The sequence below is a fragment of the Rhincodon typus genome, chromosome 9, assembly GCF_021869965.1.
Source record: "Rhincodon typus isolate 14 chromosome 9, sRhiTyp1.1, whole genome shotgun sequence".
Lineage (NCBI taxonomy): Eukaryota > Metazoa > Chordata > Chondrichthyes > Orectolobiformes > Rhincodontidae > Rhincodon > Rhincodon typus.
The window spans coordinates 53,219,253-53,246,664 of record NC_063340.1 but is presented as its reverse complement, the minus strand read 5'-3'; the positions used below and the strand labels follow the sequence as shown (position 1 = coordinate 53,246,664).

The 27,412-nt window shown below is 38.0% G+C and overlaps 1 protein-coding gene across 1 annotated transcript in view; it reads left to right on the top strand.

Moving 5' to 3' along the window:
* The window catches only part of LOC109927541 (centromere protein F), a 35,978-nt gene extending 11,606 nt beyond the window's left edge, over positions 1-24,372 (top strand). Inside the window, exons 3-12 of the mRNA XM_020527580.2 lie at positions 2,385-2,537; positions 5,546-5,719; positions 8,025-8,162; positions 11,797-11,949; positions 12,392-12,565; positions 15,488-15,625; positions 17,181-17,358; positions 18,376-18,960; positions 21,776-21,963; positions 23,365-24,372. Coding sequence (XP_020383169.2) covers positions 2,385-2,537; positions 5,546-5,719; positions 8,025-8,162; positions 11,797-11,949; positions 12,392-12,565; positions 15,488-15,625; positions 17,181-17,358; positions 18,376-18,960; positions 21,776-21,963; positions 23,365-23,595 — 2,112 coding nt within the window. The 3' untranslated portion in view covers positions 23,596-24,372. The remainder of the gene's footprint in view (positions 1-2,384; positions 2,538-5,545; positions 5,720-8,024; positions 8,163-11,796; positions 11,950-12,391; positions 12,566-15,487; positions 15,626-17,180; positions 17,359-18,375; positions 18,961-21,775; positions 21,964-23,364) is intronic.
* Positions 24,373-27,412: the final 3,040 nt, after the last annotated feature.

Genomic DNA, 27,412 nt, shown 5'->3' with positions numbered 1-27,412 from the left:
TGGCTGGTTTTCTGGACTTGCTAACAATTAAGAGCTTCAACTTGCCACCTCTATCAGCTGCCTTCCCAACTGAGAAATCATGATAATCTGTCTACTCATTCGGTGAGGGGCCTCCCATAGCCCTGATCTGGGGTCAATTGGAGACATGATGGCAGTCAAGGGGGTAGTTTCTGAAAGCCACTTGCCTTTCCTTGCTCAAAGTCCCCTCTCTCCATACCCCACCCCACAAGAAGAAAACTTACCTTCTCACTGTTAGTCAATAGTGTAGAGGCCTGTGATTGAGTGAGATACTCAACCTCATTTGCTTTGGTGAGTTGAATGGCAGGCAGTCTGAGTTATCTCACCAGTTTGGGGTGGTATGTGAGTCACCACTTAACATGTTACCCCATACTTCAAAAGAAAACGGAAACTTCCAACCAATGCTATAATAACCAACGAAAAGAATTTTGAGAGATGCATGAGAGCATTTGTTGTTCCCTGACTATGTGAAAACAGAACTTACAGTTTGTAACATAGTTTACTTTTTGAACATGAGTGAGTACAAAAAAAATGCCATTATTGGCCTCCTGCAAAACAGATCCATCATGTCAATGTTCCCATTTAACTGTTTTGCAAAATATAAAAGCAGTTCATTCATCCTTGTTTTCACCCCTTTTAAATCTTAATTTTCTCTACATGACAGGCAAAGATTAAGGAATTAGTTTTATGAATATTCTGATTTGCTGGTTTTTAGAATGGGAATGGAAATTTATTAGCTCAGATATTACATTTGTATTGACTGCAAAAAAACTGTTGCCACTCGCCATTATTGCATTGTAAAACTGACAGTTGCTTCTGCTGTCCACATGTACAGTTAAATGAAATCAAAAAAAATGTTTGCCCATTTTACCCCTCCTCCTTCGCAGGATACCCTATTAAAGTGTGGCTGTTGTGGCATAGTGATTGTGTTTTTATCTCTGAACCAGGAGGCCTGTGTTCAAGTTCCACCTGCTCCAGAGGTGTGTAATAACATCCCTAAACAGGTTAATTAGATTAATAGTGTACTAACTAATAACAGGTGCTGGATATCCTGTTTTCCCTAATTTTATAATGTGTAATGCCAAATCTTTCCATTAGATTAATTCCATAATTTTCAATATTATCACATGTCACTGGAGTAGCATACTGGAAATCAAGCCCTGATATTCCTGCAGAAATAAAAACTTATCAAAGTGCCCAAAATTTCTCAATTTACATGTCTTTAGACCCAGGTTGACAAAAAGCACGGGCAGGATTCTGTACTTAACATGAATTACTAGTTATTGAAAATAAATTCTAGGTATAGGTGAACAATTGTGCACTGTCGATACAAAACTCCACCGGTAAAAGTTTAATTACCATATAAAACTCCCCTTACATGCACGCTACAGGCACACACACAAAATGAATTGGTGTTAAGGGTGAGGGAAAATCTGGGAAGGCAATTCAATCATCCCTGTCCACAGTGTTTGCTGAGGTGATCCTTTTGGCTTGCCAGGACATGCTGCTCCATGATCTCCCTTTTCTAGGTACTTTCACTTGCTTACAGGAGGCACAAATGGCTAATTAACAACTTATAAAGCTTTGACTTATTGCTTAAATGCAACACCATACAGCAACTGGTTAAGGAGAATAAACTGGCTTTCCTCAGGTTTCAGGTGGTTTTTTTTTTGTTACTGCTGAGAAAAAGGCACCACTTCCCCTACTGGAGGTCCAAAGGATTCTGGGCATACTATTAATTCCCATAAGTTGTTCAGCTACTTTGGAGCCAATCGCACAGTTATGGGCAGGCAGAAGGCCTTTGTCATCAACAATTGGCCGCAACACCAAAAACCAATCAGCTATTTGTTGCTGGCCAAATCTCACTTTGTATGCATCCTCTGGTGCCAGTTTGCTAGCAAAATAAAAGATGCAGTATTTACAACATTTTTAAATTTATGATATTTCAGTCTCTGATATGAAGTACGTTTGGTTTGGCTTCTTTAAAATTGATGTAAATTAAAGGCTGTTTGGTCCATTATTCTTCCTGTGTGATAATTCTCCAGTTTGATTGGTAATATTGATGTTGGTAGATGCCTAGTGATTTGAAATTTGATCAACGGTGAAGTTAACTGTTTCACACCGCCACCAGGCAGGAGCAACATAAGAGGTGTTCACAATGAACAGAATGGTGCTGTCAAGCCAAAATAACGTTTTGGCTATCACTTATTTAAGTACCATATCAAACAGCATGTCTTCAACATAATGTATCCTTTTTCAACAATTTTGATATTAGTGCAAATTGTGTATCATTAATATATTATCAGTTGGAAAACCAATCAATAAGCGTCCGCAAATGTTATAACATTTAGTTTAATGTCTTGTAGGTTCGTGATCTTACAGAGAATAACCGTAAGCTGCAGGATGATTTATCTGTGGCCAGTGAAAAGATTCAGAAAATGCAGCAGGAATTTGATGCAGAGAAGAATTTGATCTCAGCACAACTTGAAGAATTCAGGAATCAGACAGAAAACATTAAGGTTCAGTATAAGAAAAAGTCCAAGAATTCATCATTTGCCAAAGATCAATATTTTCACAATTCTAATCAGCAAAACGTGTAAAAAGTCTCACTATTCTTTGTGAAGCTACATTGTTGCAGATAGGATGAGAGAAAATTGTTGAAACCCCTATTCCTTTCCAAACTGTCCGCAATCAATAATCTTTCGAAAGGAGGGTGCGTGTGTTTTTAACCGATGTGTGTGGATAATTTGTGAACCGGCAGCAAGCTTTTTACGTGTTTAGAGGTATAAGATTTGTTTGTTTGTTTGTAAGTTCATTCTGGCACCTAACGCTACAACACTCACTCAAAATCACACATACAAGGAGGGTACAGTCGATGAGAATAGTGCACTTTTACAGGTTATAAGCAAAAGAATAGTTAATTATTCACATGATTGTCTTGTTCTGGAAAACACACATTGCAGGCCTGATGAAGAAGACGTCTTCATTCCTAAAGCATAGTTTAGGTGAATTCAACAGCCGAAGCCACGTGCCAAACTCGTTTCAGGATTCTGTCGAAGGGATGGACTTACTGCAGGTCTCGAAGTTAGTTGCTTGTAGTCTTGTTACTGGGGTCAGTTTACTGGATTGGTGGACCCATAAAGGATGCACAGATGTTCTTGCCCTTTCTGCTGCTGCCGTATCTTATGTTCTGCAGTCAGCATTTAAAGATTGAAAAGGGATAAACATAGCTGCTTTATTGCGACAATCTCTCAACTTCAGTTTCTTTTCCAAATATAGTGTGGTCTTTGGTTGATTAGCCATGTTTTTTTTTTAAAGACGCTCACCCTGAGGGAAATTATGTTGATCAGCACCTTTGTTTCGAAGGAGACCCATTCAATTTGAGAATGCTTTTTCATGTTTTCAGAATATGTGTGATTAATATCCTTTCATTTTGGATGTTCTCTTCTCTATTGGACAGTGAGTCAGTTTTTAAATACACAAGTCAGATGATCCAATCTTCAGTGACCATAGAAACAGAGTAGGAGTAAGCCATTCGATTCTTCAAGCTTGCCCCGCCATTCAGTATGATCATGACTGATTATTCACTTTAGTATACTGTTCCCACTTTCCCACTTTCTCCCCATTCGCTTTGATCACTGTAGCCCTAAGAACTATATCTAGTTCCTTCTTGAAAACTGCTCTGTGTTGAGAATTCCCCAGGCTTACTACTCTCCATGTGAAGAAATTTCAAATCTCACTCCATCTTTGCATCTCATTCTCCACTTGTTAAGGGAAAAGTCAATTTCAAGAAATCCACATTGATAAAGTTTGTTCATTGAAAGTTAGGAGTATGACATCTTTATTGGGCATAAGAGCAAAGATAATTTTGGCTCAAGAGGTTCTTCAACTTAGTCAAAATGGCATCCATGGCCCAATTTCAGAAGTCCCACCCCCAAACTCATATCCACTAATTTCTCTGTAGAAGGGAAGGGGAGAATGTGATTGAGTTGTACTTTGCACTTCCATAGTTCACAGAAGCTGCTACCTACGGGAAAAAGTCTTCACTGAGATATAATTTTTGCCACCCAGGTTTCTGTGATGCAACTTAAGCGTTATACTTTTCAGGAGAAGATCTAAAATTACTGGAGTTCTTTGGGAGGTAGGGTACCCTTTTAAAGAGATGAGAGACCTTACTGTATAAGTCCAGGGAAACCTTCGGAAAGGTCAATTTCCCCTTTTGAATTGTTAAAAGTTGGTATGAAAATTTGTGAAAAGTAGATAAAGCTATTTAAGCTGGCAAGGTATTTAAATCCCATTGGAATTGTCAAGCCATTGAGGCATTAAAGTCTCTTGTCCTTTAAATTGAAACATCTGCAATTTTAAAATAAAAATGAGTGCTTTCTTTAACACTGTGTCTGTTGACATAAATCTGAGGGATATTTTTATAGGCTTTATGCTTCAACTAATTTCACAACCTATCATTAAAGTTTGGTACCGGTCAGTTCACAGTTTGATTGTTCAAAAGTGTTTATGTTCAGGGTTATGAGTACAAATGTTTTTATACATTTTTATTTTCTGATAAAAGATGATGTACTTGAATGAAATGTGTGATTTTTGGAAGGGATTAGATAGTTTTAAATAATTTGCACATAGTGAATGAGATTTTATCACTGTCTGTAAGGAAAGCTTAGAACATGCCAAATTCAGCATGACTCCTGAATTCTGCCTGTGGTGGATGCTGGGTTGGCATGGATGATGTCAGGTAAATGTGTTTATGATTGTCTATAGGTTGATATAAGGGTCATGAAAAGTGGGCAGAGGGACATAGGTTGGCATAGGTAGTGTGAGGGGTCATTCTGGGGTGGGTAGGGGCGTAAGTTTGCATCAGGAGTACAACAGGCAGTGAGGTGGTTGCGGCATGAGTTGTTTTGATGGAGAATGTGGAGACATGTGAAAGGTGTGCAGGCTGTTTTTTTTTTTTTTTTGCTTTGTTTTTTGTTTCATCTGCTCTTACAACTGGATTTTTTTCTATGCATCTAGGAGTCACATTGCTATGGCTGCCTGTGCACTATTTTCGGGGGAGGTGTGTTTGATTTCTGTTAATCATCTGCCCACCCAGAGTGAAATTCAGAGCATCAAGATCATTTTCTCCTGAGTCGGGTTTGTGGAATCAGGAATTTTTCCAACTTTAGGAGTAAAAATTGAGCCCTCGTTGCAAATTTATTTTTCTCTATTCAAAAGAGATAAATGAGCACGAGTATTATCCTATTATAATACAGAATGTGGCTTGAAATGTACAAAAGCAATATTTTTGTGATAAATTAGCCATGCCATATATGTAGGGGAACAGGAAGGCTTTGAGTCCATGGTCTTTAACATGAACAACATTCCTTTTTTGTGACAGGAGAAAAATATCTTTTTTTTTTGTATCATGAAAAATCAATTAAAATATGGGATGTAATTATAGACAATAATGTAGACATTAGTTTTGGAAGTGATAATTTAATTGTGATTGTTTCTATTTTGAAATTGATTTTATCTCTAGTTGCAGCTAGAAATCTGTGAATCAGAAAAATACAAGTTAGAAAAGGAGGTTGAATATTTTCAGAATGAACTACAGATCACTGATGTCCTGAAAAAGGAACTGGATGAACATAAACTAAAACTAAAATGCATTCAAGGAGAACATGAAGCTGTGCTTAAAGATTTACAGGATCAGGTAATTTCTTGCACCAAATCAGTTTTGATAAAAAGGTTTTGTGCTAAGACAAAGATCAAACTATTAATTTTGTGTTCAGTATTGGAAATCTTTCAAAATATAACCCTTTGTCCGATCATCCCAGTGCTTAACATCTCAAATTGCTTTTAGAACATAAATACTGTCAGATTCAAAATTAGAACTATTTTGTATGAGCAAAGTTCTATAAAATGTAACGAGAGGAATGAACTTACCATATCTGGTTGCTACCAAATATAATTATGATGTAAGGTGACCCCAAATATCATCATACATGGAATCTACTCTTCTCCAGAACAATGAAGTTGGTCAATGCTATTGAATTTCTTCCTCTTTCTATTTACACTCAGAGTCTTCCAGTCTTTAATTGTCGTTCCTCTTAAGCCCTCTGACATTTGGTTTTCTTTTTGTGTCTCAATGATAATCCCCAAACCAAAGTTTGTTGTGGAACGCTGAGCACATAATCCAGGCTGGAACCTCAGTGGAGTATGGAGGAAATGGTGCACAGATAAGTTAATTCAGAGGCCTATTCAGTAATTCATTGGAGAGGATGCGATCTCGTAGCACTATTCGGGAAAGCGCATGGGAGCTTTCCCTGTTTCCAGCCAAATATTTATTCTCATAGACTTGTACAGCACAGAAATAAACCCTTCGGTCCAACCAGTCCATATCGACCATAATCCCAAACTAAACCAGCCCTACTTACCTGCACATGACTGATGTCCCTCCAAACATTTCTTAATAACTGAGAAATCTAGAAGTAAGCCTGAATCTCAGGAGCAACTGCATGATCCTTGCTACTCTCAGTCCACCATTTGTGTTCATGTATATCTCTCTGATTTGTGGGCACATTTCTGTGTAAGAAACTGCAAGATACAATTGCTTGGGTCATGGTTAGAAGTAGAATATGGTCTGGATTTTATGCCAAAAAAGGTTTTAACGGTAGGGGTATCAACCAACAGCAGAAGAGGCCCCCACTAAGAGCTGGCAATCAGCAGTGGATTACGCTCCTTAAATGGGCCTCTTGGTTCCATCAGAGTGCCCCTCCCAAAGTTTTTATCTCCCCACACAAGACCTTCCCTCAATGGCATCTCAAACTTCAGCTCTTCATCCTCTCTACCATCCTGAGAGGATCCTGCCATCTTGACAACTGACAAGATACTGCAGGTTTCTGATAAAAATTCTGGGGAGTTGCTGATCTCTAATTGCCTGCCAACTCTGCCTTAGACAGGACTTGCTCTCACTAGGTAGAAGTTGTCCATCTCAAATCTATTAATAGCCGATTAGCAATCATCTTGGCATTCTTCACCCCAATCCTTTAGCTAGGGTGGGGGTGCCAGGGAATCTGGTACATTGTGAAGAGGCTCTGCTTATTGCTGTACTTGTTGAATGTGGACTTCAGGCATAGGATAGTTTTGCATTCTAGAAATGGATTACAATCTGTTTGAATACAGTGAGTATGAATTTGCATTCCACACTCTGGAATGAATTGGCAAAGTAGTGAATTATTTGCTGCACCTGAAACTTTGAATGCAATAGACTAACGTAGAGGTTTTAAAATTGCCTCTTGAACTTGGAAGGGTCAGGAATAAGCTTACCTTCTGTTTGTCAAATGAATACACTAATTTCATACTTGTTCTTCATTAGACATTCAGGCTGGAAGATTTTTGTTTGCGTCTTTGCTTGTGATACATTGAGCATGCTACAGGAGTTTTCAGTTCCTGCTTACACCTGACCTCTTAGTTAATCATGAATAATCTGAGTTAAATGCTGCTTCAGATTGACCGGATTTTAAGTATTTATTTGAGAAATTCTTTGAAATAATATTGCTCCTGCATACAGTTTTGCTGGTTCCCCGTGTGATGTATCATTTCTCATTCTTTGAAATGAAGTGGACAAGCTCCTTCATCATAGAAGATGTGAATTCTGAGTTGTCTAAGAAAATAAATAAGCTTTTGGTTGGTGAGGATACTGAAAGCCCAAAGAAAAATATTTTTCTTTATAGTTTATTCAATATTCTATTTAAGTGAGATATAAATAGTTATGTTTAGTTAACTAGCAATCAAAATTAGACTGGTGTAAATCATTTATTGAAATTTGTTGAGATTTAATTGTAACAATCATTTAAAATGTTTTGGACTTTTCCAAGATGAATGCTTGTTTGCTATTATTTTTGATTTATTTTACTTTATCAGCATTAGTATTAATGTCAGAGTACTTTGTACATGCTTAGACTAAACAATTTGATGGATATTTCCTTACCAAGTGCTGTCTCTTAATTTGTTAGCATGAAGTTCAAGTACAGTCGTACCAAAAGAAAATGGTCGAAATGGAATTACAGCTCACTGCACAAGACATGGAAATCAACAAAATAAAGGTTGCAAAAGAAGAAATCAATGTTGCCTTTAAAGATGCCATCTGCAAGGTAAAACAGTGAAATCTGACCACATGCAACATTCTTCTGTAAATGTAAACTGATCTCTGTTAGGAGTGGTTAAATTGACCAGGGCTTTTTTAGTGCACAAATTCTGAGTTTCTTGCATTTGTGCGCATGTCCATATCAAACTGTGATAGCTAACCAAAGAGTACAACGTTAACTAGACATTCTTGTCAATTTTTGGGAAATTAAGTTATAAACCTAGCATATTGGTTTCAAACCATATTCAGCTCAGTCCTTTGGAAAATTGCGTGAATATATTTCGTGTATTACACAAACCCTTAAATGCACACACACCCGGTGCCTCCACTGTCATGCATCAAATCTGGCTAACTATTTCTTAGATTCCTAGCACACAGCAACGTTTAAAGTAGACATTCAACAGATTTGTGTTAATTACATATTGAACTAGACAATTAATAGGTTGGCAGCAGCTCAGGTACAATCATTTCAGCAGAACCATTACACCAGCTCTTTGATTTAGATGGTTCTTTTGTTAATCATAGCCATTATATTTACATTTAATGCTCTTCACCATTACATACACAAGTCTACATTTCAGTTTTCAATTTTAGTTTAGATAAAACAGAACCTTTTTCCGATCTTTGCTTCCTCCAGTTCAGCAGATCTGGGCCTCACACCTTGGGAAAGATATCTTGGCCTTAGAGGGGTACAGTGTAGGTTTACAAGAATGATACTTGGACTTCAGGGATTAAGTTATAAAGAGAGATTATGTAAATCAGGCCTCTAGAATTTAGAAGATTAGCAGGTGATCTGATTGAAGTCTTTAAAATATTAATAGGAAAAGACAAGGTGAACTATTTCCACTAGCTAGAGATTCTAGAACTAGGGGGCATAGTCTACAAATTAGGGCAAGATCATTCAGGACAAATGTTAGAAATCATACACAGGGTGGTAGGGGTCTGGAACTTTCTTTCATAATCAACACTTGGTGGTAGATCAGATGTTAATTTTAAATCTGAGATAAATAAATTTTTGTTAAGCAAAGGTATCAAGGAATATGGGCCAAAGATGGGTATTTAGCCAGAGATTAGCCATGATCTCATTGAATTGTGGAACAGGCTCGATGGGCTGAATGATGTACTCCTGTTCCTATGTTCCTTTAACTCCCAAACTTGGATCAGTGCGATCATTCCTTCGTGATTTACCCTTTTTGTTTTGATTTATTATTATTATTATTATTGTCATATGTACCAAGGTACAGTGAATAGTATTGTTTTGCGTGGAAGAGTGTGTAACTGGGGTGGGAAGGGTTTTTGATTATGTCAGCTGCTTTCCTGAGGAAGTGAGAAGTGTAGATGAAGTCATTGGAAGGAAGGGTGGTTTGCATGATTCACTGGTCTACGTTTACAACTGTCTGTAATCTCTTGCAGTCTTGAGCAGAGCAGTTGCCATACCAAGCTGTGATGCATCCAGATAGGATGTTTTCTATGGTGTATTTATGAAAATTAGTAACAGTGATTGTGGACATGCCAAATTTCCTTAGCCTTCTGAGGAAGCAGAGGTGTTGGTGTGCTTTCTTGACTGTAGCATCGACATGGATGGACCAGGACAGATTGTTGGTGATATTTTACTCCTAGGAACTTTAAACTCTCAACTACCTCCAGCACACCACCATTGATATGGATGGCCGTGTCCTCCACTCTGCTTCCTGAAATCAACGACCAGCTCCTTCATTTTACGGACATTGAGGGAGAGATTGTTGTTTTTACACCATTCCACTAAGCTTTCTCTCTCAGTCCTGCACTCTGTCTCGTCATTGTTTGAGATCCAACCCACCACGGTGGTGTCACCAGCAAATTTGTAAATGGAATTGGGCTGAATTTGGCCACACAGTTGTGGGTGTATAAGGAGTAATAGCAAGGGGCTAAATATACAGCCTATATGATTATTCTGGCCCTATTGTACTAGGTTTGTCAATTTACAAGGAAGTTTGTTTTGTAGACCTTTGATGCATTTACTCTGTGTGGAATCTTTCTAGCCATGAATGATGTGGGATTTGGCGAGAAACTTGAGAAAATCTAGTGAGGTGATTTTCATTTTGAGACCAATAAGTCAGATTTTCTAACCAAGTGTTGAATGTTGAGGTAAGATTCTGACTAGTGACGAGGCAAGTGTGGATTATTATCACTCATTATCACCCCCCTTACTATTTAATCATGCCTCATTAGTATGCAGTCTCCTATTCTCCCATCTGCTGTATAGACAGTAGACACTAGACAGTCATGAATGTTGGAGCAGGTATGGTTTTTCCTCTCGACATCAATCCCCAAATTCTCAGAATATGTACCATGAGTATTCCATGTCCATGGAAACTTGAATCCATCAAGTACCAGCTTCTCCATACTGTAAAATGGGTTGTGGCTAAGGACAGGTAAACTGTGTGACCTGATACTCAAACTCAACAAGAGTAGGAATGTACAGGTGTTTGTGCAGTGAACTGTCAGCTGTGCCATGCATGTGCAATGAGAAACATTGGATTGTGGATTCAGACTCTCAGTATGTATGGTGAAGGGCAAATCCAGACTGCCAGCATTTGACTGGGGACGTGGCTGAGGTTCAAAGATGGCACCGGTACGAGAGATCGCAAGTAGCGAGTACTTGTGCCTATGGCGAGTGAGGGAGTTGGGCTGGCATGGATAAATATATTAATAATGGAGTGAATTTATAGGGGAAAGTATTCCTTTCATGCTGTTTGAAAAATTACTTGGCACCTTGCTGACTTTAAATCTGGCTATCCTGCAATAAGAATGCTATTGTGGTGACCTTAATGACTTGAGATTGTATCCTCTTGAGGGTGCAGGGATGTCCCTGCTGGCTGTGGAGTCTTACCAAAAGAGGTAGCATTCCCCCTTCCTATCTGCTGTTGGACTGGCTGAATGTCCGCCAGGTGCATATTTTACAGCCACTGAGGTGGAATGAGGTTTTGAAATGGCCAGTTCCCCATCCACGGTTATATGGGAATCAAGAGTTGATGGGAAGGTGGTGCATTGACCATCTGCTTTATTGTACGTGACTTCACTCTGAAACCTTCACATGTGCTGGGGAGGGGGCATAAAATTTACCCCACTATTTCAGCTTCCAGTGTGTATTTTTGCTTTTGTAAACTTAAAAAGAGAGCATTACAAATAAACTTCAGTGTCTGCTTTATCATTCATGAGAATTTTCGTGTGGTTGACTACTCATGTTGTTTAATTGACATCTGTGTCATCTGGAGCTGTCCCTGACTTGGCATTAGATTCGCACTAATGATGGAAATATGAAATTCATTATTGGCTGGGGTCAAGAGATATATTTAGTTTTCTATGAACTTCTAGTACGTCCAGCAGTGGTCACTTCTGTGTTCTGGCGCTGCTGGAACTATAGAGTCTTTAGCCAACCAGCTCATGATTTGAGTAATTCACTACGTTGCTGGCTGCAAAATCTGGCTGGTGTTAACAAAGGCTTCTTAAACCAATTATGTCAATATTAAAACATGAAACGTTTTTTCTGAGGGTAACCTTTGGTATTGTCACATCAAATGCGTGACAAGATTTTGACACTTGGAAAAATGATCAAATTACTGTAATGTTTAGTAACCAACCAAATGGCTATCTTTTAGGTAAATGATCAGACAGAGAATTACCATAAACTGCAGGATGACTTAACCATAGCCAATGAAAAGATTCTGAAAATGCAGCAGGACTTTGATGTGGAGAAGAATTTGATTTCAGCGCAACTTGAAGAGTTCAGACGTCTGTCAGAAAGTTTTAAGGTTCAGTATCATAAAATTCCAACAATCTGTCATTTGCAAAAATTAAAGTTTTTTTTCTAATGCGATCAACAATAAAGTATAAGAAGTATGGATGTATTTTTAGTGCAAGCAATTTGGTATTTGTCTACAAAAATGTGACTTTAGTAAATAGTTACAAAATAACAGTAGCATTGATTTGTAGGAATGGGTTTTGTAAAGTTAAAAAAAAATTATTGTAAATTAGCAAACTACACTTCTTGGTATCAAGAAATTAGTTGTGACTGCAGTCTTGTATCTAAAAAGAACAACATTTCTATTTTTTTTAATGGAGGCAACTGGAGGATAATTATTCATTGATTCCTTGAAAAGTTAGTTAAAGATACAATACAAGAATGAAAAATAGTAATGAAAGTAATATTTTAGATATGGTTGTCTCCATTTTTAAAGTTGCCTTTAACTTTAGTTACAGCTAGAAATTTCTCAATCAGAAAAAAACAAGTTACAAAAGGATGTTGGATATTTTCAAAACGAACTTCAGATCACTGATGTCCTCAAAAAGGATCTAGATGAACATAAACACAGACTAAAGTGCATCCAAGAAGAGCATCAAGCTGTGCTTAAAGGTTTACAAGATCAGGTAATATACTGTACCAAATCAAGGCTGATAATAGATTCATCCAGAGCTAAGACAGAAACTAAATAATTAGTTTTGTGTTTATTTTTGAAATCTTGCAAAAGTCAAGAACTGTCAAATAACCCTGTTTCACAGCATTACAGTACATAATATGGTGAATTAACTTTAGAATGTAATGACTATCACACGACAAAATGGAACCACTTTGTACGAGTAAACGCCTATTATATGTAATGGGATGAATGGCAGGTAGTTCCTGTTTTTAGATAACAGGATGGAGCTAGAAGAATGCAGCAGGCCAGGCAGCATCAGAGGAGCAGGAAAGTTGGTCTAAACTATGGCACTCACCTATCACCATTCCACCTACCTTCCACAGCCCCACCCCTCCTGTCTCTAATTATTTCTGAGCTCCCTTACCCCTCCCCATTTCTGAAGAAGTGTCCCGACCCGAAACGTCAACTTTCCTGCTCCTCCTGATTCTGCCTGGCCTGCTGTTTTTTCCTCCAGCTCCACTGTGTTATCTCTGACTCCAGCATCTGCAGTTCTTGCTATCTCTGAGTTCCTGTTTTTAGTTATGTTTAAGATGATCTCAAGTATAACACAACTTACTTTTATACCCAAATGATTGCACTACTTTCTGCTAAGATGAGAGTCAACATTATGAAACCCTTTTCTCTTTCTTCCTGCTCTCTGACTGTTCCAGTATTTAATGCTCTGTTTTCAAGCACCCAGATGTGTAGGTTGCTTGTCATGCTTCAACTGTAGCAGTCTCACTTCAGTGACAGAAGTTGGTAAATTTAAAATCAATTTAGAGGAGTACGTAATCCATCTTAGCACCTCAGCAGTGTATGGACTGAATGCTTTCATTTTGGAGGGGCCATATTTTTGAAGAAAAGTTAAATCAAGGCCTATTTGCTCAGTACGTAGACATAAACAATATTTAGAATTATTTGCAGAAGAGTATGCAAGCTGTCTCCGTCTCTTTGCCGCTATTTATCCAGCAAACAACATTGCTAAAATTGGTTACCTCATTGCTGTGTGATTGTGGGAAGGAAATTAACCTTTAGCTTATATCTGAATTTGCCTATTCTTTAAGGTTGTTCTAGTTGGCAGTAATTATTGGTGATGGTCCTGGCAATAACTGCACATAAACATACAATTTCAATGGCTTCCCAGGGTGAAATTATGTTTCCTATTCTTTGATAGAAAGTAAGCTTTCCCATATGGAAGATGTCTATTTTGAGTTTTAAATGCTTTTAGGATTTAAGCTGCATGTTGGTGAGATTTTGTTGAAAGGTACAAAAACACACTTTTAAAGTCATGGCCCAAGAAAGAGATCTTCCTTAAATAGCACATTAAAGTGTTTGTTAAATGACAATATAAATATTCACAGTTAGATGATTATCAAAATTAAATCGCTATACTAATTGATTCATTGATTGCATTACTGATTTGAAATGCATTGCATTGTCAATAAAGATTAGTGCCCAAATTCCACACATTAAGATAGTAATCATGAGTCAAGCCATTTTTCAACAAAGAGATTCTGCATCCTGCAGACAATATTGCCCACACTATTTTTGTGATTCAGGAGGCAGGCTGGAGTCAGGGACTCCATCTCATAAAGCAATCCTGGGGAAGAAATGTCAGGTTTGACCTACCTCAGTTCCCTGTGACATCTGTCCAGATTGGTAGATGAGTGTGAAGCCACTTACCTTGCTTCCCCTGCCATCCTGTCCATACCACTCAACCACATCCTCCCACCCATAAACCATCATTTTGACAACCACTCACTCTGCGTCCACTATATACAGAACCTTTGAGCCCGACAGTGCTATTAAAAAGTCTTTATAATGCTCTTAAACTATGAAAACAAAATCATTCAGTAATATGTGGTGCTAAAACTGTTGAGGTAAACAAATGGTATTTCATAAACTATTCCAAGACACAGAATCCTATAAAGTAGACTTAAACCTATCAAGCTGAATAAACTTGCAGTTCCCTTAAGAGCTGTGACAACAGCCCTAATGAGCTGAATCCTTTTCTGATATTTAGAATCCAGCCGACCACTCATAATAGGATTGCATAGCTCATATTTATAAACAAAACTTCTAGAGTTGAATACAGTAAGCCTTTCAAATTCATTTACAGAATTGAACCATCTGGTCAAAGTATAAAGTGGGTGAAACATGACTGGAAAAGCTCAGTCAGCTGCTAACAGTTTAAAGCAGAAGCAGAGATGTCAGAGCTGTCAAATAACAAAAACTTTAAATCACAGGGAACAGTTGATAGTCAAATCTGAATATCACCACTGTCCAATGTACTTTTATATAATAAATAATGTAATCTAAAGCGTTTTTTTTTCTACTCTCATCATGCAGATCAGATTAATGGTCATTTATCTTTTAAGAGCATCATCAATTGCTGCATTCTAAACAGATACAACATACAAAATTATGACATGTGAAATTTGCAATACTTTTGGAATTTACTTGTTAAAGAAGACCCTGCACCAGACTGAATATCCTTTAGCGTTCACAACTTCTCTGAGCTGTCATGACCACATCTTCAAGAGTTGGCTTGATGTCCATTAAAATTTAGGGTCTGAAACGCCTACACTCACAATGGAGCTGCCAAGGTCAGGAATGCTATGTCTAGGGTTTATTCTTGTACCCTTATTCTGTGTAGCTAATAATTGTCGATGTGGGAAAAAACCATGAAATGGGTCCTGACTGCCATTTTTAAAGCTCACCAGTATCCATTCCGCCATGGACAGAGTCATGAAAATCTTGTTATAAGTACCTGTTTTCTAGTATTTTTGCTTTTACTTTATCAGTGTTTTATTTCAGAAAATTTTTTGTTAATATTTACCCCAAAATCTTAATACTTCCTTGATAATTGTAAACATTGCATTTAATTTGTTAGCATAATGTTCAAGTACAGCTGGACCAAGCAAAATTGGCTGGAATGCAGAAACAGCTAACTGAACAAGAAATGGAAATTAGCAACCTAAAGACTGCAAAAGAAGAAGTAAATGTTACCTTAAAAGAAGCTATCTGCAAGGTAAAACTTACGTGAAATCTGGATAGCAGCTAATTTCTACACTTAACACTCCTCCTGTTAATGTAAACAAATTACTGATGTGTTCAAATTGTTCAGGGCTTAAGTGCTATACAAATTCTGAGAGATATATCTATAGTTTAATTTGCATGCTGCCAAATAAAAAAAAATTATACAGTAGTCTCACTCAAGGGTATGACTTAAACTGGATTTTCTCGTTAGTAGTATGCTGTTTATTTAGTAAACAGGAACAGAAAAGAAACACAAAAGAGCTTAATTTTAATGTTTGCAATAGTAAAGAGCAGAAAGTATTATCATATTTACTAGATGATTAGAATGATATGTGATAGTACAAAGGAATGAAAATCCTCCCTTCCACACATCACAGAATTGTCCTGCTTTGTCAAAATATTTTTTTCCAGTTGCATTCTATTTTGAAGCCTATAGAAGCTCACATTTGCAGGGATTTTTAGAAATAAAAATCTGACTGCCTGTCTGTGTCTTTATCTGTCTCTTTAATTTTCCTCTGCTCACAATTAGAGGAAAAGGCTTATGCTAAGTAATCCTTCTTAGTGCCCATGATCATGCATATCCCAACACAGTGAATGTGACATGTTTACAAATGAACAGATAGGCTAATTAATTGCAATTTTTGGACAAAGAACTTAAAAGCTTAGCACATTAGCTGTTGAGCCAATGCTCATTTCAGTATTTCCTTTGTAAACTTTTAGAAATGTTAAACCCTGAATTGTAGCACTTCATAATCATCATCATAGAACCCCATTGTGTGGAAACAGGCCATTCGCCACACTGACCCTCTGAAGAGCCTCCCACCGTGACCCATTTCCCCCTAAGCCTGCATTTCCCATAGCCAGTGGACCCAACCTGCACATCCTTGAACACTATGGATAATTTAGCATGGCCGATCCACCTATCTTGCCCATCTTTGGACTGTGGGAGGAAGCTGGAGCACCCAGCGGAAATCCAGTGACGCAGGGAGAATGTGCTAACTCCATACAGAGAGTTGACCAAGGCTGAAATTGAACCTGGGTCCCTGGCGCTGTGAGGCAGCAATGCTACCTACTGAGCCACCGTACTACCCTATGTCCCACACCCCCATGAACTAATTGTAATTAATTGTATACAGTTGTATGCAATAGTGTGCATTAACTGGAGACTACTTTATGCTTCCATGAACAGGAACAGATTGAAAGAAACTGATAGTTGGGATGGAAGTCGTGTTGAGACACACAAATGGAACCAGCTGTATTGAGACATTGAATTTTCAAGTCAAAATGTTTGTGATGTATTTTTGACAAATTTTAGAACAAAGTTTACATGGGGAAAGAGTTCTACCTAGATGCCTTTTAAAGTGTGTTAAGATTAGTTCTACTTCTATCCTTCAACACCTGACTTCCTCAATCCAGGAAGGAGAGAAATTTTTAAAAATCGATGAGGACATTAAAATGGTTTACAAACTTGAATGAGCACATTTATTTGGAAAATAAAAGTATCTAAACAATTATTGAAGAATTTTTATCAACAAAATCTTTTTTAGGCAGAAGAGCTGCAAAAATCAATGGCTAAGCTAAAAGGGGACAAGGATTGTGCTCAAAATAAACTGCTACTTTGGATGAAAAGCTGTAAACAGCTTGAACATGAAAAGGAGTCACTGAAGAAACACATTCAGCAACAAGAGGAGCTACTTGCACAGCTACAGAAAAACCCAAAACTGGGTAAGTAGTCAGTAGATTAATCCAGTATTTGAATAAAAGAAATGTGTCAAATTTAAAAGTAATGCAGATGGTTTAGTTAGTCCTTTGAACTAGTTAACTTATTTTGGACTTATTAAAACATTTATTAGCTTCGGCCTGATTCCTTCGTAGTCTTAACTTGTAAATCTTTTCTATTGGTATTTGCTTTAATGAACAATATTTTTCATAATTGGGAAAACTTCTAATAGTTCACAATGATATCCATTTTTCCAAAGAAACTTTGAGCTTAAAAGTTAAATTATATATTGTATTAAGTACCAGCAGAAAACTAGGCAAAATTTGTCACACATTGACACTACATGGACTATTCTAGTAGCAATCACTCGTGGCTGATTATGAGATGCAAAAATTTATACTGCTGCAATTTGGAAAGCTTTTCTGACATTGCATTCGAGCAACAAAGGGTATATTATGCATGTTATTCCTTCAAGTGTTTTCTAAAAAAAAACTTTTAAAAAGTTGTACTGCATTCTTTTCCTTTCGTGCCTTTCCCACTTCAGGTGCCTTTTGAATCATGTCAGTATTTCTATCCTTAGTAACAAAAGATTGCAAAATGAATCTTGCTGCTTGAAAATTCATTAATCTATACCTTAACCATTGTTAGATACATTCTCAACAACAATTTTTAATAGCTTATAACTATTTGAATTTTTATTTTGAATTTCAAGTTTGATTAGTGGCAACTGCATCATACAGACACATTTTCTTCTTTATTTCCTATATGAACATAAGTTTTAAAATAGAAATATTTACTTGTTCACCATCGCAAGTATATTTTCCTGAACCAGCACTGTACCAAATGATTAAAATGAGATTATAACAGGGCCTGACCTGTTTATGGAGGAGAGGTATGAATGGTAAAATTTAGGCATATCAAATTTAACAGTGGTTATAAAATCCACTTAGCTTGTCATAACCCTGAATTTATCCAACCTTTGCAAGGCCTTCATAGATTAATAATTTTAATGTCTTGTCCAGATTCACAAGCGGATGAACTAACTGCTGAGGTGGAGGATCTAAAGGAGGCACTGGAGGAAAAAACAAAAGAAGCTGATGAAAATATGGAGAAATATTGGAACCTGATTAAAAGCAGCCATAAATTGGAGGAGGAAAATGAAATGTTAAAGAGCAGGGTGGTCTTCTTGAGCAATAAATTACAACAGTCAAATGCTCAAGAAGAGAATGGTGTTGCAGAACAAGTTGCTGCACCAAGATCAGTTGTACACCAGTGTGAAAAGAAGTCACCTGGTCAGTCCAACAGTCAGCAAAAATATCTGAAGTCTCCAGGTATGAACTATATTGCAGAACAGCCTATGGATGCTCCACTGGAATTAGCTGGAAAGAAAAGTCACCAAAAGCGCCCAGATGCTCAATCAAACCGTACTGCAAAGAGAGTAAGGGGAGCTGAATCGAAGGAGGAACGAGATAAATTGAAATCAGAAGCTTTGCAGAATTCTGCAAAGAGGACAAGAAATGATAAAGAGCATGAGATTATTTTAAGGCCTGCTACAAAAGATGAAACTCCATCTGAACCAGAGGGTCTTCCACATATTGTTAAAAAAGGTGAGTTTATTCAATCACACATCTATGGAATAAATGAAAAGATTGAGATCATTATAAATGCAAACTTGCTTCTGTGGTTTTATCAATCACTGAAACCTGGAAAATAATTTCCTGACTTAACTTTTGCATTGATGGTACAGCTTACTAATGTCCAAAGACAAGAATGGCGAAAAATCAGCCAAGTTTCCAGCTTGATTGTAAGTGAAAAGATCTGCCTCCCTCTCTCTCTAAACCACTACAACTGACATCACACAAACATCTCCTCGCCCAGTCAAATGATAATGCTTGCTTAAGACCAATTTAATAACAAATTGGCTATTTAGCTTAGGTAGGACACCAAAGTTTGCCAGGACTAAAACAATAAGCCTAATTCTAACTTTTAGCAGCAACAGAAGATCTGCGATACCTGATTGATCATCCATTTTTATGCTGTGCCAGGTTTTCATCTATGTTGACTTTAATGGAGAGGAGAATTTTTTTTTTTCTCTCTCTCACGGGACGTAGGTGTCACTGGCTCGCCAGTATTTATTGCCCATCCCTAGATGCCTTTCAGAAGTTGGTGGTGACCTGTCTTCTTGAACCAGTGTGGTAAGTAAACCCACAATGTGTTAGGGAGGAAATTCCAGGTTTTTGACCCAGTGACAGTGATACATTTCCAAGTCAGAATGGCGAGTGGCATGGAGGGGAACTTGCAGATGGTGATGTTCCCATGTATTTGCTGCCCTTGACCTCCCTGTACCGCATCCCAAAACCAGCCCAGCTCGTCCCTGCCTCCCTAACCTGTCCTACCTCCCACTTATCCCCTCCTCCCACCTCAAACCCCACCCCCATCTCCTACCTACTAACCTCATCTGGCTCCCTGACCTGTCCATCCTCCCCGGACTGACCTATCTCCTCCCTAACTCCCCACGTACACTCACCTTTACTGGCTCCATCCCCGCCTCTTTGACCTGTCTGTCTCCTCTCCACCTATCTTCTCCTCTATCCATCTTCTATCCGCCTCCCCCTCTCTCCCTATTTATTTCAGAACCCCCTTCCCCTCCCCCATTTCTGAAGAAGGGTCTAGGCCGGAAACATCAGCTTTCCTGCTCCTATGCTGCTGCTTGGCCTGCTGTGTTCATCCAGATCTACACCTTGTTATCTCGGATTCTCCAGCATCTGCAGTTCCTACTATCTCAGATAGACTAAGGAACTGGCTGATGGGCAAGTGGGCTCTTTGCACTAGGATGTAGCTGAGAAGCAGAAGGATAGGAGGCCTCACAGTGAGAAATAGATTGGATGATGATTATCAGATCAGTAATGATTTCATTGAATGGCAGAGCAGACTCTATGTCTATTGCTGCTCCTACCTCTTTTGGTCTTGGGAATGTGAGGGTGTTGGGGAGAGATTGGAAGTGTTACTGGTGGGAGAGATTGGAGGTCTCCTGGTCATAGTGAGGTATGGGCATAGACACTGAAAGGTTGGGCAGATCGAAGAGATTGGAAGCGTTGGGGATGTCTGATCATGGGTACGGTTGCATGAAGCAGGTATAATAGTAAATGGAAAGGCACTTAAGGTCCTGAGTACGGAAGTCTTTTTCTTCTAGTATGAATCTCCCAATGTCTAAAAAAAACCCAACTGAACTGGATATAATTTAAGTCTATATTTGTGGTCAATGCCATTGCAAGGTGGAGCCAACCATGCATACGTATGCAATCACTCCTTTGGCTCAATGTTTATTTATTTCTGATTCATAGAATCACAGAATGCCCACAGTGCAGAAAGGCGCAATTTGACCCATTGCGTCTGCACTGACCGGCCAAAGAGCAGCCCCACCCCCACCCCCACCCAAACCACCATCCCTGTAATCCTGCATTTACCATGGCTGATCTACCTAACCTGAACATCTTTGGACTGTGGGAGGAAACTGGAGCACTCGGCAGAAACCTGTGCAGACACAGAAAGAATGTGCTGCCTGATTCTACGTCTGTGAAGTTCTTTGGGATGTTTCCATCATCAAATATGATATATAAAGATTGTGCAAAGGAATAAATGAGATTCTGTATCTTTGCATAAAGCTGAAATACAATAAGATAAATAGCTGAGAGCCCCAATCGTGTTGGTGATTATTCATGAATAAACTTTTGCTGCTTCTTATGTACTGAGTCATCTTGATGTTTCTGGTAGATAGAAAGTTTGTCTCTCTCTCTCTTGCTAAATTGAAATTAATGAGTTAAACGTTTTGAGTAAAAAGCTTAACTGGCCAGAAAGAAAGGAATTATCATGACTACATGGGTGCAAATGCACATGCACAGGTTGATCAATATATCATATTTGCGTTGGGAATATACCCTCTGTAAATTTAAAGTGGTAGTTTATTCTGAAGCACACACACTCATTGTAATATTTAAATTGGTAATTTGTGTTCTGCAAGCAGGTTAATTGTCTGACCTCTGAGACCTTTAGACTTTTATGGTGCACCCAACCCACGGTTAAAATTCCCACAGCATCCCTGTAAGAAGAATACAAGTCAGGTGCCTCCAGAAGCTGATGCCCAGTGAAGTTTTCAACCAAATGAAACATCTGTCAGTGTCTGTAATCCTTTTGCCTGAGGGTCCTAATAATCCTGCAAGTCAGTGTCTTTAACGAGAAAGGTGAATTTGAATGCAAAATATTGCATCTGTCGAAGCATATTTTCAAAAGCTTAATTGATTAATTGATTTAGGGTTTTTTATTCACGAGCAGGTTGAACAACTGTTGACGCAATACATATTTATGTAATTCTGGAATTTATGCAGTCATTGTGTCTAATGATAATCATTTTTTTTCCTTCAGGTTTTGCAGACATACCCACTGTATCCCATAGCCCCTACATACTGCGTAGGACAACCTTACTAAACAGGGCTAGTTCCAGCCTTGCAGTTCAGAGCAGGATATCTCCCCATAGGCAGATGCAAGATAAGGGAGTTGTGCAAACCTGCAACAAGTCAGAGACAACAGCAGGAAGCAGTCCTGTCCAGCAGGTAACTTTATTCAGCAGGCGCATTGCTTTCTGTGATGATATAATTGATATAGTCGTACAGCATGAAACATACCCTTTGATCCTGATATAGAAGTGTTGGCCCACTTGTAGACTGTGAAGAAATAAACATGGCAAAAATTTATTGAGACTGTATCCTTCAGAAATGTTATACTATCTTTTAAGAAGTAGTTTTGTCTAGTGAGTGGGGGTAATAAATTACCTTGGCCTAGACATTGAGGCTAATGAAGAAAGGCCTGGTCTTTAGTTCAGGGGTCTTTGTATGGCACAAGGATGGGCATGGAGCTCTGATAATGGGGAGCTTGGAGGAGTGGAGTAAGGACTTCTGCGTCACTTTGCTCACATAATAGTGTCATGAAGTTACTTGCTTCCTCTCTAAAGCTCTCTTCACCTGCTAGGTTTCCTAACTGGCTCCTACAAAACCTCAACGCAGGTTAAATTAGAGGCTGCCCAGCTTTCTTTAAATATTTTAAATTAACCAATTCAGCACCTGGGGTTTGCTTTCCATCCCTTGTTCTACATCCATTCAATCTGGCATGTTAAGGAAGAATTGAGATTTTTAAGTTTAACTTCTTACCAAATCCCATCTCAACCACTTTTAGTCACTAATCTTCATCCCTTTGTCTCTATATAAATATTGATAAAGTATTTGTTTTGTTTTTCTCCTTTCATTGTGTTTCAATTCAGTTTAGGCTGTGGTTAGTTTATTTAGTTTCAAATTATATTTTATCTTGAATTTTCTGTACTCTTTCTTTGTGGACTAATTATTCTTGAACTCTAACAAAGCATTTTATTTGTTCATGGGAGATGGGCATTGCTGGCTAGACCAGCATTTATGCCTATCCCTTATTACCCTTGAACTTTTTAGGCTATTAGAGAGGGCAGTCAAGAGTCAAACAAGTTGCTATGGGTCTTGAGTCCCATATAGGCCAGACCAGAGAAGGTTGAATATTTACAACAATGTACTGCAGCTATTTGGTCATCACTAACTCGTTTCTAATTCCAGAATTTGCTGAATTCAAGTTTTACCATTTGCCATAGAGGTATTCAAATCCAAGTCCTCAAAATATTAATTTTGAATTCCAGATTAGTGACATTACCAGTATACTAGAGCCTTGCTGCAGAATGTTTAGAAAAAAAAACATGACAGAAGTTTTTCCTAAAAGTACATTTACAAATTATTAAATCCTTTAAAGTATAGCGCAGCAACAAAGCAAATATGGATATGGAATTTTCTCCCGTCTGTTGGACTATAGTCTCCTATTCATGTTTGTACCTGTTTGATTGCATTCCCTCATAATAAACAGAAAATAATTCATGATATTTGCTCATATCATATGACATAATTTCATGTTTTGACATCTATCTTCATTGTGTTCCTTAGCACTCAGCTGAATTTCCAGCATTACATCCGGATTCAGTACCAACTATGACAGAGCCACCTCTATCATCTTTAACAAACAGTGCAAATAAAATGGGCTTTAATACTTCTGATGGGAAGCAATCAGAAAAAAGTAGGTGCCCATTGAATACAAAGAAATTTGTGGAACAAAAGAAACGTTACACCAAACAGATTACTGTGACAGACGAAAATGAAAATTGCAAAGTACAGTAAACAAATAGTAGAAATAGCACAGTACTAACAGGTGAACTCTATTGTAAAATCTTCTGCAGTAGTTCTTGAGGTGCAAAAACGAAGTACCAAAGCTGACTGTAAAGTGTACAAAGTACAGTGATTTACAGAGAGTAAATGATTGTAAGTTTCTAGTAATAATGCCAACTATCATATGTAAAACAGCTTTAAAGTAGTAAAGTATCCTCTAAAAGATGCAACTTAGTAATATTACAAAATGGTTAAGATTACTGTTTGCAGAATACTGACACTTTTGTACATTATTTCTTTTCTAAACTATTCTATTAACCCTAAATTACAATTTTCTGTAAAATATTGGCAGCACCCTTAATATCTCTCAAGTGATTTTTGTTTGAGTTGGAGGGCCTTATTCTGTCATAAAGCACCATCCCAAAAGCCATTAATTTGAATAATTCAGAAAAATCTTTAAATGTGCTGTGATTTTGTAACAAGTCAGTTTTTTCATAAGCTTAAATTTGAGTTCTAAGCTGCCAGAGGTTTCAGTCTCTGTTTGTGGGGTAAGGTTTCATAACTAGCAACAACCTTTATTCAGTACATGAGAAGATATTAATTTGCAATGATATAAAATTGTTTTATTTTGTAAAAGGCAAATAAACTTGTACCTTTTTTAAAAAGAAGGTATAATATTTTACTCATATTAGAGTAGGAATGTAATACTTATGTGCTTGTTTTGTCTTTTCTAGCATTTTTGTATACAATTGTACAGAAATTAATTAAAATTAATCAAATTTCAATTAAGATTGTGACTGGTTTTAACTAAGCTTTAGTTTCAATTTTTCTTAATGACATTGTCATCCATGTGATAGCAAATAAATTATATTACTGGATTATTAATCCAAAAACCTGGAAGAAGACTTTGGGGATAGATCCTAGTGAGATATTCAGTTGTATCAAATTGCTGCTATAAAATATCATGAAACTAGGTGGACCACCTTGCATCAACCAAGACAGCAGACACAAAGGCACATTCAGCTCAATCAACCCTGAAGTGTCCTTGCCATGAACATTTTGGGGGCTTGTGCCAAAATTGGGAGAGCAAAACTGGGACGTTTTAACATGTGACTCACAGAATCATACATTTCAGGTAACCTTCCAAATTCCTCCTCTACCAACTCTGGGATAAGTCCTGACCCACTACAGATGGTGGCACAATGGTATAAAACTAGACAGTCTTTAACACTGACTTGGAGCCAACTTACATGAGGTTGCATGGTATCAAACATGAGTCAGGAAACTTTGCTGATTAATGGTGAGACAGCAGCAGGTTCTAATGTATCAGTATTCCTCCATGTTGATCACAACTTTGCTTTGGAATTAAGGGCAGAAAGGGCACAGAATGTACTCCGGTTGGGAAATTCAATGCCCATTTACTAGAGTGACTCAATGGCATTATTATTGTTCTAATGTTGAGATGTAGCTTAATTGACCTTATCCTCCTCAATTATCTGTGTCAAAGTCATCTTTCCATAATGGTATTTATAGAATTAGCTGTCACGGTCCTTGAGGAGACCATGCCCTGGCTTCACAACGTGGATACCTTTTTTATTGTGTTGTGTAAGACTGCCACATATTTAGAACTTGAAACTGGGCATCCACAAGTCATTTGGATAAACAGCTGCAATTGTGTTCCATCCAATTCTATAACCTCATGGCCTAGCATATCTTTCAGTGTAGCATTACCATCAAGGCTGTAATAACTTCAAAGCTTTGCTTTGATTTGCAATGATTTAATACAACCAAAACACTTTAATTACAGAATATACTATATGTTCAAATGCTGGGAAAGTCCCCATATCATCCTTGATTGGACTAGCATGTCACATGATTCTTCAGAGCTCATCCTTAAAGGGACCAACAACTACAAAGGGGAACAAACCTGGTTCAATAAGGAGTGTCAAATATATGCCATAGCCAGGCATGCCTAAAAATGAGGTGTCAATCTGGTGAATCTAAAACACAGGTTAAACAACAAAAGCAGCATGCTATAGACAATTGAACAGTCTCAGTATCAATGTATCATAGAATCCTTACAGTGTGGAAGCAGGCCATTCAGCCCATCAGACTGACCCTCCCCCAAACAGCATTCCACCCAGACCCACCCCCTACCATATTCCTGTAACCCTGCATTTCCTATGGCTAATCCACCTAGACTGCAGATCTTTGTCAGATAAAAACTTTGTAATCTTGCCACATCCAGTTGTGAATCATAGTGGAAACTCAAATAACTAACAAGAGGAGGAGGTCTTATTGACATCTTAATCCTCAGAGATGGTACAGCCTGGCACCTGAGCACTTAAACATAAAGCTGAAGCATTCATAGTCATCTTCAGCCAGGTGAAGTCAATCTTCACCTCTCCTAAAGGTTCTCAAAATCACAAGCTAAACTTACAAATGGATTCATTCCACTTGGTATCAAAAAGAGTCTGAACACAGTGATACAGCAAAGGTCATGGGTCACAACAACAACCTGGCTGTATTACTGAAGACTTGTGTTTTATGTCTAATCCTGCTGTCCCTTCCTAAGTACAACACAACTATCTACTGTATAATGTGGAAAATTGCCTGGATTACATACTGTCCTGTCCACCAAAAAAAAGAAGCAGAAAATATCTCATCTTGTCTGTCAGCCTATTCTCAATCATTAGCAAAGTAAATAAACGTGTTGGCAATAGAGGTATCAAACAGTACTTATAACTAAGTTGCTCACCAAAGCTTAGTTTGGGTTCTTATAGAACCTCTCAGTTCTATACCTCAGTCTTGATCAAAACAAAAGAGCTGAATTTCAAAGATGAGAAGACTTCAACAAAACATTCACTTGATTGTAGCATCAAGAAACTCTAGTAAAATTGAAGCCAATGAGAATTGGAGTTAAAGTTCCCTTCAACATGTAATCAGAAATGAGACTGTTGACTGGTAGTTTCAGCCTTCAGTTCCCATCACAATCCCTTGGATAATGAAGCAGCCTTCACCAGCATGGATGCAGCAGGACATACATAATATTCAATCCAATCAATAAATGGGTTGATAAGTGACAGGTAATGTGCTTACAATAAAGATATTAAGCATTGACCATTTCCAACAAAATAGTCTAATCATACCCCTGACATTCAACAGTATGAACATCCTTGGTGAAGGGTAGTAACCATGACCAGGAACTTAACTGCATCAGTTAAAAAATCATTGTGACTAATAGTAGGTTAGAGGCTGTGTAAGATGGGAAAATAGGCTGGGAAAGTTAATGACGATATTCGACAGCTGCATGACCTTGAGTGAGTCCTATGAACAGTCTTTTATGGGCCAAAGACAGCACCAGCAGCTTGTTTTCTGTAACTGTGTTTTCTGTACTAGCAAGCAGTTTTGTCTTCTGTATCTGCATTCTCTTTGCTGGCTGTGTTACACAGTATACAAGAGAGAGAGTTTTGTTCTGAGGTTTGGATTTTGCCTCGGACCGGGATCATGAATAGTACCAGGAATGAACCTAAGCCTCCAGAACAGCCATCAATCGAGGGGTCCCTGATGGGCAGAAGGGCGTGAGACTTGTTGCTTTTTTTCCCTTTCCTTTCCAAATTTTACTCATTATTATCATTATTACTACTCAGCAAATATCCACATTTAAGCAAATTTCTGTTGCCGAGTCTTCTTTTAACTATATTTAAAGGAATCCAAAAGAACCGCTTGGATACACCCTGCGATCCAAGACACTTTTTGGCGATGAGGATGGGATTCAGGAAAATATTTAAGAGACGGGAAAGGCAAGCTGATGATCTGGAGATCTTCA